Source organism: Halichoerus grypus, chromosome 3, assembly GCF_964656455.1.
Source record: "Halichoerus grypus chromosome 3, mHalGry1.hap1.1, whole genome shotgun sequence".
In the NCBI taxonomy this organism is placed as follows: domain Eukaryota; kingdom Metazoa; phylum Chordata; class Mammalia; order Carnivora; family Phocidae; genus Halichoerus; species Halichoerus grypus.
This window is the reverse complement of record NC_135714.1, coordinates 168,007,570-168,022,898: the sequence shown is the minus strand read 5'-3', so window position 1 is coordinate 168,022,898 and position 15,329 is coordinate 168,007,570. Positions and strand designations below refer to the sequence as shown.

The 15,329-nt window shown below is 35.3% G+C and overlaps 1 protein-coding gene across 9 annotated transcripts in view; it reads left to right on the top strand.

Annotated features, from left to right (window-relative positions):
* Positions 1-15,329, top strand: part of PSD3 (pleckstrin and Sec7 domain containing 3) — a 586,658-nt gene that overhangs the window by 388,836 nt on the left and 182,493 nt on the right. For all 9 annotated transcript variants that reach the window (XM_078069537.1, XM_078069538.1, XM_078069540.1 and 6 more), the window contains one exon: positions 75-118. In XM_078069537.1, the coding sequence (XP_077925663.1) occupies positions 75-118 (44 nt within the window). The remainder of the gene's footprint in view (positions 1-74; positions 119-15,329) is intronic.

The window sequence follows — 15,329 nt, the reverse complement described above, 5'->3', positions numbered from 1 at the left end:
TTTGGTCATTTTCTGAATTAAAAATATTGAACAGAATGAAAAGAATAATTCCATCTTGTTTTCTCTCTTTACAGGCTCTGTACAACTCTATTAAGAATGAGAAGCTTGAATGGGCAGTGTGAGTATGCTGGATGTCAGCATTTTAATAAATGAACTACTTGTTCTTTTCTTACTGTCTTTCTTTATGCTTTAGAGGGTGATCTTAGAGAAGGATTAAATATGCATGGCCAGTCCTCATTTTACACCAGTGTCTAACGTACTCTGTATAAAACCTAAGTAAACCCTGAGTATCCCATGTCTTTTTCTTGGTACCCAGCATGCTTCTCTTAGCGTTTAGTCTAGTTGCCTTGCCTAGAGACAATTATCTTTTTAATGTATCCTTTTAAAAAACAGCCATTCTAGAAAAAATCTCATAAAATCACATAATTCCAGAATCCAGTACAAATGATTTTGGTACCGTCTACTTACTATAATTCCTTCCTTCCTATCATCATAGATCAAGGTTTTCCAGTCTTATTTCCAGTGACCCCAATTATATCAAGATATTGATAAACTTGAGAAATGATGGATTAAATAAGCAAAAAAAATTTTTTTAACTGCAGAACTTCCAGGAGCTTGTACAATGCCAGTCTCCAAGAGAGGAATCAAATTTGCAGTGTTTTCTGAACCTTTCAACAGTATAATGTAGTGCTTCAAGGTACATACTTGTAGATGCTAGTATAGATAAATTATATCTAACCCTATGTAGACCAACAATACTGCTCTTGCTGAACTTTCACAGATCAATGCAGCAGTTAAGAATTTAACTTAAAAAAAATTGTTGCTGGGCGCCTGGATGGCTCAGTCGTTAAGCGTCTGCCTTCGGCTCAGGTCATGATCCCAGGGTCCTGGGATTGAGCCCCACATCAGGCTCCCTGCTCTGCAGGAAGCCTGCTTCTCCCTCTCCCACTCCCCCTGCTTGTGTTCCCTCTCTCGCTGTGTCTCTCTCTGTCAAATAAATAAATAAATCTTAAAAAAAAAAAAAAAAAGTGTTACTAAAGTTATCCATAAATTAGGTCAAAATATGTTTTTTAAATAGAACTACATGTGAATTTTATTTTTGGTTTTCACTGATATTAAGCATTCATAAATATTTTTTTCTACCATATGACCTAACATAGCAGTCTGCAATGAACTTAGGTTTATAGAATCAGAACTTAGGGGATAAATTTTATTCTTTCATATGTACATTGGAAAAAAGTGGGTTAGCAATTGACTACATATATCTCACATATATACACATCATGAGACTCAAAGACAGTGTATCATTTCAAGGAAAACTGATTAAGATAATAAGAAGAATTCATGGTCTATCCAAAGTGATCACTTTTGGACTTCTCTGTCATGAATGAAAGTGGGTTTCCTGAAAAATTTCATAAATGATATACTTAGAATCTTGCTGAAATATTAAAGGTATAGCCTGACCTATGCAGAATATCTCCTCTAGTGAAAATTAATAAAAATGAAATGTAAATATATTCATACTAGGGGAGAGAATATTTTTCTTTTATAAAGTTATTTTAAAAAACCAAATAAATGTACCCCTGAGGATCTGTTTTGTAAATCTAAATCTTTGATATATTGAACTTGTTATAGTAGGTTTTATATATATTTATGTATAATGGCAGTTTGGTGCAAGAAAGTATCTTTTACTTTCAGGCTAGTATAGTTAACATAGAATGCCAGTATAGTTAACATAGAATGTTATATTAGTTTCAGGTGTACAATATAGTGATTCAGCAATTCTATATGTTACCCAGTGCTTATCATGATAAGTGTACTCTAATCCCCATCACCAATTTCACTCATCCCCCAAATCACCTCCCCTCTGTTAACCCCCAGTTAGTTGAGTCTGTAGTTGAGTCTGTTTTTTGGTTTGTCTCTTTTTTCTTTGTTCATTTGTTTATTTCTTAAATTCCATATATGAGTGAAAGCATATGGTATTTGACTTTCTTTAACCGACTTACTTCACTCAGCATTATACCCTCTAGTTCCATCCATGTCATTGCAAATGGAAGACTTCATTCGTTTTTATGTCTGAGTAATATATACAATTATATACACCACATCTTCTTTATCCATTCATATATTGATGGATGCTTGGGCTGCTTCCTTATCTTGGCTATTGTAAGTAATGGTGCAATAAACATAGAAGTGCACATATCTTTTTGATTTAGCGTTGTTTTGTATTCTTTGGGTAAATACCCAGTAGTAGAATTAGTGGATCATATGGTAATTCTATATTTAATTTTTTGAGGAACCTCCATACCATTTTCCACAGTGGCTGCACCAGTTTGCATTCCCACCAGCAGTGCACAAGGTTCCTTTATCTACACATTCTCTGCAAAACTTGTTTCTTGAGTTTTTGATTTTAGCCATTTTTTTTTTTTTTTTTTTTTAAAGATTTTATTTATTTATTTGAGAGAGAGAGAATGAGAGAGAGAGAGCACATGAGGGGGGGAGGGTAAGAGGGAGAAGCAGACTCTCTGCTGAGCAGGGAGCCCGATGCGGGACTTGATCCAGGGACTCCAGGATCATGACCTGAGCCGAAAGCAGTCGCTTAACCAACTGAGCCACCCAGGCGCCCCTGATTTTAGCCATTCTGACAGGTGTGAGGTGATATCTCATTGCAGATTTGATTTACATTTCCGTGATGATAAGAAAGTATCTTATCTTGGGCCTAATCCATGGCTGAGCATGTGAGTTTCCCCAAGAACTGAATTCTTCTGTGGCCCTCATGTCAAGTCAAGAGAGCACTGTGTTCAGGAACCCAAATTCCAGAATCAGATAGATTTGGGTTTGAATCCCAACTCTTGCATGTACTAGCTGGGTCACTGGTCATGCCTCTATGCCTCAGTTTTCTCTTTTGTATGATGAGCAATTAATGAACCTCATATAACCCTCAGGATGACACTATAAAATGTTCTAAACTACTAAACATAAAGCAGCAGTGAAAGCCATATCTACAGCAGTGAAGGGTATGGGAGGAGTCATAGGTAAGGTAGAGGCCAAAACCTAAGTAAGTAGGGAAATACTGGTGTTGCTAATAGAAATGGAGAATATATGACAAAGTTCCAGAGACAGATGATAAAGTCTAAATAAAGTGGAAATGTCCTGTAGGAAAGTAAAAATGTTGAATTGAAACTTGGGAAAGAGGTCAGAGCTATATAAATACTTGGGAAAATTTTTTATAGATCTGGCAGATGAAGTTTTAAGCATGAGTAAAGATTGCTGAGAAAAGGACCTTAGTGAAAAAAAGACAATTCTAAGTGGTGGTCTTTGGGAGGTACCAACATTAATAAATAATAGGATGAAAATGAGTTACAGAAAGTGTGATTGGAGAGGTGCAAGAAGAACTGGGTGAGCACAGTGTTCTATATGCACATACTTATTTATCAAGGAAAAATCTTAGTTCTTGATCTGAAGAATCACATAAATTGATATATAGCAGAGTTTTCTAAAGTAACGTGTTCTCAGGAACATTAGTTTTGGTAGCTGTTAAAAGGTACTTTATAATCAAAAGAGGACTCAGTTATCCCATTTTTAAATTGGATTATTTTTGGGGGGGTGTTGAGTTTATAAATTCTTAATATATTTTAGATACTAGCTGTTTATTAGAAATGTCACTTGCAAATATCTTGCCCATTCTGTAGGTTGTCGTTTAGTTTTCTTGGTTGTTTCTTTGCTGTGCAGAAGCTTTTGTTTTGACGTAGTCCCAATAGTTTATTTTTGCTTTTGTTGCTTCAGGAGACATATCTAGACATATGTTGCTATAGCCAGTGTCAGAGAAATTACTGCCTATGTTCTCTTCTAGGGCTTTTATGGAGTCAGATCTCACATTTAGCTTCTTAATCCATTTTGAATTTATTTCTGTGTGTGGTTTAATGTTCAGTCTCATTCTTTTACGTAATGCTGTCCAGTTTTCTCAACACCATTTGTTGAAGAGGCTGTCTTTTTTCCATCACACATTCTTTTCTGCTTTGTTGAAGATTTGTTGATCATATAATTGTGGGTTTATTTCTGGGATTTTATTGTGTTCCATTGTTCTGTGTGTCTGTTTTTGTGCCAGTGCCATACTGTTTTGATCACTACAGCTTTGTAATATAACTTGAAGTCCAGATTGTGATGCCTCCAGCTTTGCTTTTCTTTTTTAAGGTTGCTCTGGCTATTTGGAGTCTTTTGTGGTTCCATACAAATTTTAAGATTGTTGTAGTTCTGTGAAAAATACTGTTGATATTTTGATGGGATTGCATTAAATGTGTAGTTTGCTTTGGGCAGTACAGACATTTTAATAATACCAGTTCTTCTGATCCAATGAGCATGAAATGTCTTTCCGTTTCTTTGCATCATCTTAAATTTCTTTCATCAGTGTTTTATAGTTTTCAGGATACAGGTCTCTCACCTTTTTGGTTAGGTTTATTCCTAGGTATCTCATTATTTTTTGTGTAGTTGTAAATGGGATTGTTTTCTTAATTTCACTTTCTATTCATTATTGGTGCACAGAAATACAACAGATTTCTGTACGTTGATTTTGTATCCTATGAATTTACTGAATTCATTCACCAATTCTAGAAGTTTTTTGCTGGAGTCTTTTGGGTTTTCTATCTAAAGTATGATGTCATCTGCAAATAGCAAAAGTTTTACTTCTTCCTTACCAATTTGGATGCCTTTTATTTCTTTTTGTTGTGTGATTTTGAGGACTAGGACTTTGAGTAACATGTTAGATAAAAGCAGTGAGAGTAGACATCCTTTTCTTGTTCTTGACATTAGGGGAAAAACTCAGTTTTTCCCCATTTAGGATGGTGTTGACTATGGGTGCTTCATATTAGGCCTTTATTATGTTGAAGTATGTTCCCTCTAACCCTACTTTGTTGAGAGTTTTTATCATGAATTGGACTTTGTCAGGTGCTTTTTCTGCAGATATTGAAAGGTTCTTATCCTTTCTCTTATTGATGTAATGTATTACATTGATTTGCCAATAATTAACCACCTTTCATCCGAAGATTAAATCCCACTTGACAGTGGTGAATGATTTTTGTTGGATGCGGTTTGCCAATATTTTGTTGAGGATTTTTGCATGTATGTTCGTCAGAGATATTGGAATGTAGTTCTCTTTTTTTATTGTGTCTTTATCTGGTTTTGGTATAAGGGTAATGCTACCCTTGTAGAATGAATATGGAAGTTTTCTTTCCTCTTATATTTCTTGGAAATGTTTGAGAAGAATAGGTGTTAACTCTTCCATTAATGTTTGGTAGAATTTAGCAGTGAAGCCATGTGGACTTCTGTTTTTTGGGGAGTTTTTTGATTACTGATTCAGTTACATTGCTGGTAATAGATTTGTTCAAATTTTCTGTTTCTTCCTGCTTTAGTTCTGATAGGTAACATGTGTCTAGGAATTTATCCATTTCTTCTAGTTTGTCCAGGGTGTTGACATAAAGTTTTTCATAATATTCTCTTACAGTTGTTTCTATTTCTGTAGTGTTGGTTGTTATTTCTCCTCTTTCATTTCTGGTTTTGTTTGAGTCCTCTCACCCTCTTTCTCTCTCTCTCTCTTGATTTTGGCTAGAGTTTTATCAATTCTTTGATCTTTTCGAAGAACCAACTTCTTGTTTCATTGATCTGTTCTATTTCTTTTTTATTGTCTACATCATTTATTTTTGCTGTAATCTTTATTATTTCCTTCCTTTTGCTTGTTTTGGGTTTAGTTTGTTGTTCTTTCTCTAGCCTGTTTAGGTATAAGGTTAGGTTGTTTATGTGAGATTTTTCTTGCTTTTTGAGATAAGACTGTATTACTATAAATTTCCCTCTTAGAACTGCTTTTGCTGTATCCCAAAGACTGTGTATCATTATGTTCTTATTTCTATTTTTCTCCATCTAATTTTTGATTTCTTTTTTGATTTCATGGTTGGCCCACTCATTGTTTAATAGCATGATAATTAACCTCCATGTATCTGTGCTCTTTCCAGATTTTTTCTTGTAGTTGATTTCTAGTTTCATAGCATTGTGGTCATAAAAGATGCATGGTATGACTTCAGTCTTTTTTAATTTCTTGAGACTTGTTTTTTGGCCTAATATGTGGTCTATCTGGAAAATGTTCCATGTACACTTGAAAAGAATGTGTTATTTTAGGATGGAATATTCTGAATATATCTTTTAAATCCATCTGGTCCAATGTGTCATTCAAAGCCACTGTTTCCTTGTTTGATTTCTGTTTCTATGATCTGTCCATTGATATAAATGCAGAGTTAAATATCCCCTAATATTGTATCAATATTGATTTGTTTCTTCATGTTTGTTATTAACTGTCTTATGTATATAGGTGCTCCCATGTTGGGTGCATAAATATTTACAATTGTTATATCTTCTTGTTGGATTGTCCCCTTTATGATTATGTAGTATCCTTTTTTGTCTCTTGTTACAGTCTTTGTTTTAAAGTCTGTTTTGTCCGATAAGTATTGCTACACCAGCTTTCTTTTGACATCCATTTGCATGATAAACATTTCTCCATCCCCTCACTTTCAATCTGCAGGTGTCTTTAAGTCTGAAATGAGTCTGTTGTAGGAAGCATATACATGGGTCATGTATTTTTATCCATTCCGTCAGCCTTTATCTTTTGATTGGAGCATTCAGCCTATTTACATTTGGAGTAATTATTGATAGATATGTATTTATTGCCATTTGGTACTGGTTTGTGGTTGTTTTCTACTTCTTCTCTGACCCTTTCTTCTCTTGCTCTCTCCTCATGATTTTCTGGCTTTCTTTAGTGATGTATTTCTTTCTTTTTATTTTTTGCATATCTCTTACTTGTTTTTGAATTGTGGTTAACATGGGATTTGTATATAACATCTGCATATAGCTGTCTATGTTAATTTGATGATCACTTAAAATTGAACCCATTCTTTACTCCTCCCCCCACCCATGTTTTAGATATATTGTGTCATACTTTACACCCTTTTGAGTCCCTTGACTGATTTTTACACATACACTTATTTTTACTGCTTTTCCTACTTTTCTTACTCCTGCTTATGGTCTTTCCTTTCCATTCAAAGAGTCCTCTTTAACATTTCCTGTAGGGCTGGCTTGTTGGTCATGAACTCCTCTACCTTTTGTTTGGGAAACTTTTTATCTCTCCTTCTATTCTGCATGATAGCCTTTCTGGAAAGAGTATTCCTGGCTGCAGATTTTTTCCTTTGAATATATCATGCCACTCTCTCCTGGCCTGCCAAGTTTCTGCTGAAAAACCCACTAATAGTCTTATGGGGTTTCCCTTCTATGTAACTGTTTTCTCTTGTTGCTTTTAAAATTCTCTCTTTATCACTACTTTTTGCCATTTTATTATTTTGTGTCTTGGTGTGGACCTCCTTGGGTTGATTTTGTTGAGAGATCTGTACCTCCTAGATGTTGATATAGTTCCTTCCCCAGATTTGGAAAGTTTTCAGCTATTATGTCATCAAGTAAATTTTCTGACCCCCTTTCTCTCTCTTCTGGGATCCATATAATGAGAATGTTATGCTTGATGGAGTCGCTGAGTTCCCTAAAACTATTCTCATTTTGCATATTTTTTCTCTCAATTTTTCAGCTTGATTACTTTCCATTATTCTGTTCTCCAGGTTGCTGATTCATTCCTCTGATTCCTTTAGCCTGCTATTTATTCCATCTAGTATATTTTTAATTTCATTTATTGTGTTCTTCATCTCTGATGTGTCCTTTTTTATGTTTTCTCTCTCTTTGATAAGGGTCTCACTGATGTCTTCCACTCTTCTCAAGTCCAGTGAGTATCTTTATGATCATTAAATTCTCTATTAGGCATATTACTTATATCCATTTTGCTTAGGTCTCTTGCTATGGTTTTGTCCTGTTCCTTCATTTGGGACATATTCCTCTGTCTCCTTATTTTGTCTAACTCTGTGTTTCTGTGTGTTAGGAAAGTCAGCTTTGTCTGCTGCTCTTAGAGGTAATGGCCTTATGAAGAAGAAGCCCTATATTGCCCCGATGTGCAGTAACCCCTCTTCACCAGAACCTGCCACTTCACAGGTGTCTCCTATATGTTTTGTGCACCCTGCTGTTATGTCTTGGCCTCTTTTTCCTTCAGTCCAGTCATGTGCAGTGGCTTTCTTTTTGCCTGTTGTGGGCAATGTTTTGCCCCTCTGGGGCTGCCTTGGTCTTGAGTTGAGTAAGATCAGGCATTTCCCAGAAATGGCAGTAGCACCAAACTGCAGTGTATTTTCCCTGTGTTGTCTAGTGAGAGGGTTTTGTTGGTAGGTGGGTCCTGCAATCAGACCAACTATCTGCTCGCAGCCCACTACTTGGGCTGCCATCTAACTGCTGTGTGTGGTTATCTTCCCCTCACCCCAGAGAAGGAGTCACTTTGGAGTGGCACTGGCCTCTGTTGGAGCTGTTTGCATATTATCAGTGGCTTTGGATGGGCTATGGTCAAGGGCATATTGGAGGGGACATCATGCTGCTGCTGGGACTAGCTGGTGTGGGGCATGTAGTTTTAGCACAGTGTGCACTGGTCTGCTTTTGAAATGAGACCCTTCACCAAAGCTGCAGGAACTGGGTAGCCTGGGCGAACCTACACAGTGCCCAGTGCCTGTGGGAGGGGTAAACAATTTAACAAGGTATGCCACCATGAGGACCAAGGCCCCACAAAGCAGTTGGGTTGGAAGACACAGTGTTGGTAAGGTTTGTTCCAGTCTTCTGAGAAAGTAGACTCACAGCTCCGGGACTGAGGCAAATGTGACTGGAAAGGGTGGATTTGTGAAAGTGTAGGGGGCAGTGCTTGGTGTAAGCAAGTTAGGTAGTGATTGCAGGCACTGTGTTGGTTCTCATAAGTGGTTTTGTGTTTCTGCTGAGGGGCCGGGGAAGGAGATGGTGTCTGCCAACTCCTTTGTTTCTGGAGTAGTTTCTTACTCTATCCCTCCTGGACGTGCTCTGAGATTAGTAACTCTCCCTCCCATATGCCCCAGGCATTTTTCAAACTGATAGTTTTACAAGGTATCTTCTTGAGCTCTTCCTTATTCTCTTTAAGTGTGGGTACTCAACTTCCTATTGAGTATTTCTCACCTAGTATTTCTCGCCTAGAGCCAAGCCCCCTGATTTTTAAGGTTTTAAGTACAGCTATTGTAAGAACTCCAAAAATTCGGCCCCTCTCCTTTCAAAGCCAAATGTTATGGGGATTCGTTTTCCCCATGTAAGCACCCTGGTGTGATAGTCTATTTCTACCCTTTTCCACCCCATGGCTTTCTCCCCGCCTTGGGGGCTGGGGTCTTTTTAGCTACCCACCACATCTCCACCTTTCCTACCCCTTTGATGTGGCTTCTTCTCTACATTTAGTTGTGGAATTTGTTCTGCTAGTCTTTGGGTCATCTTCTGGGTTATTTATGCTGAATGTGACTGTTATCTGGTTGTGTCTGTGGGATGAATTGAGCTTATGGTCCTCCTACTCTGCCATCTTCCCAGCCTCCCTCCAGTAATTCTCTTTTTAAACTTCCAAATAGCCACCTGTAGATTTATATTAATTACTATTGAGAAAACTAAGGCAAAAAAAAGTTGCTATAGATTGTACAGTGTAGATACCACAAATATATTTAATGTTAAAAAAAAATTGAGTGTGTTGGCAAAAAGTTGGGGAAGTTGGCATTAAGAGTTACTGGTACAGAAAGAAGTAACCATGGGAAAATTAATAAAACTATTTGCGTGAAACATTGGACCATAAGGAAGAAAAGGAATAAAACTCAGTTCTCCATTTTGGGTATTCATACTACTAAACATTTGCTAGATATGTATTGTGCCTCATTAAAATAATAGAGTAGAATAAGAATTAACATTCTTACCATCATTGCTATTAGATGATTGCTTTCCTCACATTCCTAACATGGAGAATGCTACATCATGTTTTTGGTAAAATAATAATTCTAATGTTAATGTTACATGGAATTGACAAATTTAGAAGGTAATCTACATGAATATTAAATAAGGGTAAGTCTGTATATATAGATGGATATGTAAAGAATATTATTCATTTGATTATTCTAATGTAAATTCAGTGAAAATACATTGAATATAAGATAAGGAAAGAAGGAAAAACAGAAATAACATAGTTATGAAAGACTCATTAATTTGAAGGGAGATTTTTGAGCTGAAGAATTAATATCACTTAAAAATTTGTTAGCTAAAAATGATATTGACTGTGACTCTATCTCCCTGATTTGGGGGCTTAAAGGAGGGAAGATTTCAGGGTATAGAATTAGGGAAGATTCTCCTACAGCTCTGTGAAGTGTAATTTATTAAGAATCTGAATCATAGCTCACAATGTTTAATCTGTAAGGACCTGTTTTTCTCAGTCTTTTCAAGTATGCTGAACTCAGATATATTGGAAACTAGAAGAATTTGCCATCAATTCTCAGCTTTAAAGGGAAAGTTAAAAACAAAATGTCTGCTTTCTGTGTAAGTAACATCTCTCTCAATGCTGAGATTGAGATGGATACTTAGAATATTTAAGGATTTATTGTCATAACAGTTTTACTATCCATAAAGATGATGAAAGTGATGTAATTTACAAATATTGTTATCTTTGCTTTACATTATCTTTAATTTCAGAATATGCTGAACAGTTAGATGGTGAGCATATGGAATATGATTATAATGTTAGTATCCTACTGGTCCCAAAGCAATTTTAGAATCACTGAGGTGCAAAGAATTATGGAGGCTGGGCTATAAGGAAATTGTTTTTCCTAAAAACTGAAGATTTAGAATTTTGTACCATCTATATTAATTGCTAACTTTTTGATTTTTGTTAAAGACAGGAGTAAAATACTACAATGAATATAATTTCTAAATGAAGCATATTAGGCATGGAGTGGCTAAATAGTGCCTTGAACATTTTAGACAATAGTCTGGATTTCATTAAGCATTTTGTATGTGTACATTTTAATATACATGCATACATACATTTTCAGGGGTGAGGAAAATTTAGCCAGATCAGTAATACTAAAAGAAGTTATTTTAAGTTGCCCATTAAAAATTTCTTAGTAGATCTTTTGGAAACATCTTGTTTGACTCCAGCAAACTTCCAACAACTTTTTAAAAACCATCTTATCATTTATAGTTAACTTTTTCTTAGTTTGAAAAGCATGCTCCAGTCTGTACATATGGCTAAGTTACCAACCTGCATCTTCCTCACATCTGGCAGCATTCTTATTGGTGTTAAAGGACTAAAGATAGAGCTGGACATTTTTAATAGAAAGATCGACTCTTTTTTATAGTTCAGATGCCTATGTCAGAATAAGATATTTTTAGAAAATATTTCCTGGTTTCATCAGAATTTTTAAATTTACATACCTTTTTTATTTTATACTGTTGGTAAAAGACAAAGACAGATTCATTTTATACTCCTTCTACTTTGTGCCATAATATGATCCAGTATCACAGAAATTTCTTGGCATGTCAGCAAATTTTTAAAGTAAGTTTATTCTTTATTTTCCAACAGTCACCTGATCACTATATTCAGATCACGTTCAATTTAGTGTTCTGTTCGTGCACTCAACTACTATGTTCATTTTTAAAAAACAGATCTACTAAGGTGTAATTTATATACCATAAAATTCACTTATTTAATTGTGCAATTTCATGTTTTTTTGTGTATTTATGGAGTTGTATAATAGTCACCAGAATTCATCACCCCATTGTTACCACTTCATAAAGATTCCTTGTGCAGTCATTCAGTATATTTGATATGGAATCTTCCCTCCTCTCTGGTCCTACACTGTCTTGTGCATAACTCTATTGAGGTTTATAATACAATACTCTATTTTATAAAAAATGTATTACCCATTATTATATGTATCTATTCCCCTGCTTGGACTATGAGTCCCTCATATGCTCTTAATCATTTTGATACCCCTTGCCTAGCACACTGCCTGACAACTAAAGGCTCCTTTTAATCATTAACTGAGCTGGCACCCACTCCCTCTTGGAGACAAGTAGGGGCTTGGCCTCTTTCTGTCTACCATCCTCCATAGGCATCCCTGTAGATGATGCAGTGACTTTCAAAAAAAAATTTTTAAAGATTTTATCCATTTATCATTTATTTTAATGAGACAGAGAGACAAAGAGAGTGTGACCAGGGGGAAGAGCAAAGGGGGAAAGAATCCCAAGCATACCCCGCACCGAGTGTAAAGCCCAACGTGGGGCCCAATCTCATGACCCCAAGATTGTGACCTGAGCCAAAACCAAGAGTTGGACTCCCAACCAGTTGAGCCATCCAGGTGCCCCAAACCTGAAGATAGAAATAGACACCAGATCCAAGAGGCCCATGAGCCCCAAATAGGTTGAAGCCAAATAGGGCTACACTGAAACATATTGTTATGAAATTATCAAAAGTAAAGACAAAGAATTTTAAAAGCAACAAGAGAAAACAAAGAAGGACATAAAAGGGAGCCCTCATAAAACTGTAGGTAACTATCTCAACAGAAATTTTTCAGGTCAGAAGAGAATGGCATAACACATTCAAAATATTGAAATAAAAAACTGTCAACCAAGAATACTATATCCAGGGGCGCCTGGGTAGCTCAGTCATTAAGTGTCTACCTTCGGCTCCTGGGATCGAGCCCCGCATCAGGCCCCTGCTCCACGGAAGCCTGCTTCTCCCTCTCCCTCTGCTTGTGCTCCCTCTCTTGCTGTGTCTCTCTCTCTCTCTCTCTGTCAAATAAATAAATAAATAAATCTTTAAAAAAAAAAAAAAAAAAAAGAATACTATATCCAAAGAAGCTGTCCTTTAGAAATGAAGGAGGGATAAAAACATTCTGGAATAAACAAAAGCCAAGGGAATTTATTACCACTAGACTTGCCTTAGAAGAAATGCTAAAGGGTTTATTTAAGTGGAAATAAAAGGACACTAATTAACATCATAAAAGCATATAAGAAGGCAGTGTAAAACTCACTGGAATGGTAAATTTATAGTCAAAGTTTGATTCTGTAATAGGGTAATAGTGATAATTTACTTACAACTCTAGTTACTTAAGCTTAAAACAAAAAAAAAAGAAATAGAGTAAAAATATACTAACTGCAATAACCTGTCATTAGTTACAAAATGTAAGAAATATGTAAATTATAGCATCAGTAACTTAAAATATGTGGAGGAGGAAAAGGAAATGTGTAAAACTTTGGAATTTTATTGAAGTTAAATTAGGGTGTTATAATTCTAAGATATTTATACATCATGGTAACCACAAAAGAAATACCTATAGTAAGTACACAAAAGAATATGATAAAGCAGTCAGAGCATGCTGATACCAGAAGACATCAGGACACATAAAAGACAGCAGGATAAGAAGGCACAATGGATCTACAAAACAACCAGAAAACAGTTAACAAAGGCAATTGTAAGTTCTTACCAATAACTACTCTAAAAATAAATGGATTAAATTTGTCAGTAAAAAGATATGGAATGGCTGATAGATTTAAAAAAGAAAACAAAACAGGAAAAAAGGTTCAACCATATTCTGCCTACAAGAGACTCACTTGGCCATTAAGACAAGCAGACCAAGAGTAAAGGGATGGAAAAAGATATTTGAAGTAAATGGTAACCAAAAACAGAACAGCAGAGATAGCTATACTTCTATCAGACAAAAAAGACTTAAACTAAAAATGGTAAAAAGAGATAAGGCCATTATGTAATGATAAAGGGGTTGATCAAGAAGATATAACTTGTAAATATATATGTGACCAACATGGATCACCTGAATATATAAAGCAAAAATTAACAGAACTAAAAGGAGAAATAAACACTGATACAGTAACAGTTAGGGACTTTAATACCCCATTCTCAACAATGGATAGGTCATCCAGAGAATCAATAAGGAAACAGCAAATTTAAACAACACTATAGATTAAATGGACCTAAGAGACATATACAGAACATTGTACCCTAAATAGCAGAATATATTCTCATCAAGTGCATATGTAACATTTTCTAGGATAGATTATATATTAGGTCACAAAACAAGTCTTAGTGAGTTGAAGATTGAAATCATACCAACTATCTTTTCTGACCACAGTGATATGAAACTAGAAGTCAATAACAAGAGGAAAACTGGAAATTCACAAGTATGTGGAAATTAAATAACACTCTTCTGAATAACCAGTGGATCAAAGAAATTAAAAAGTATCTTGAGACAAACAAAAATACAAAACATACCAAAACATTTGGGATGCAGCAAACGAAGTTCTGGTAGGAGAGTCCATAGCAAAAAACACCTATTTTAAGAAGCAAGAAAAATCCCAAATAAACAACCTAACTATGCCCTAAGGAACTAGAAAAAGAACAGAGCCTGCAGTTAGCAGAAGGAAGGAAATAGTAAAGACTAGAGCAGAAATAAATGAAATAGAGAAAAGGAAAACAGTAGAAAAGATTAACCAAACTAAGAGTTCCTTTTTTGAAAAGATTAACAAAATTGACAAAGCTTTAGCTAGACTAGCCAAGGAAAAGAAAGGAAACCCAAGTCAACAAATTTACAAATGAAAAAGGAGATATTACAACTGATATACAGAAATACAAAGAATCATAAGAGGCTACTATGAACAATTAAATACCAACAAACTGGCCAACCTAGGAAAAAAATGGAAAACTTCTTAGAAACATACAAAGTACCCTTCCTGAATCAGGAAGAAGGAGAAAGTCTGAATAAGTCAATTAGTAAGGAGATTGAATCAGTAATCAAAAATCTCCTGACAAAGAAAAGCATAGGACCAGATGGCTTCATCGGTAAATTTTACCTAACATTTAAAGAATTAAAGACAATCCTTCTCAAACTCTTCCATAAAATTAAAGAAGAGGGGAAACTCACAAATTTAGTTTACAAGGTCAGTATCATCCTGACACCAGAAAAGGAAAATATTCAAAAACTACAGACCAATATTCCTGATGAATATAGATTCAAAAATTCTCAATAAAATAGTAGCAAACCAAATTCAGCAGCACATTAAAAGGATCATTCACTATGATCAAGTAGGATTTATATTTGGATGTAAGGATGGTTCAACATATGCAAATCCATCAATGTGATACATCACATTAATAGAATCAAAGAAAAAAATCACATGACCATCTCAATAGATCCATAAAAAGTATTTGACAAAATTCAACATTCATGATAAAAACTCTTAACAAATTAGGTTGAGAAGCAACATACGTATCTCAACATACTAAAGGACATACATGATAAGTCCATAACTAATATATCAGTGGTGAAATGTTGAAAGCTTTTCCTTTAAGATTAGGAGTAAGA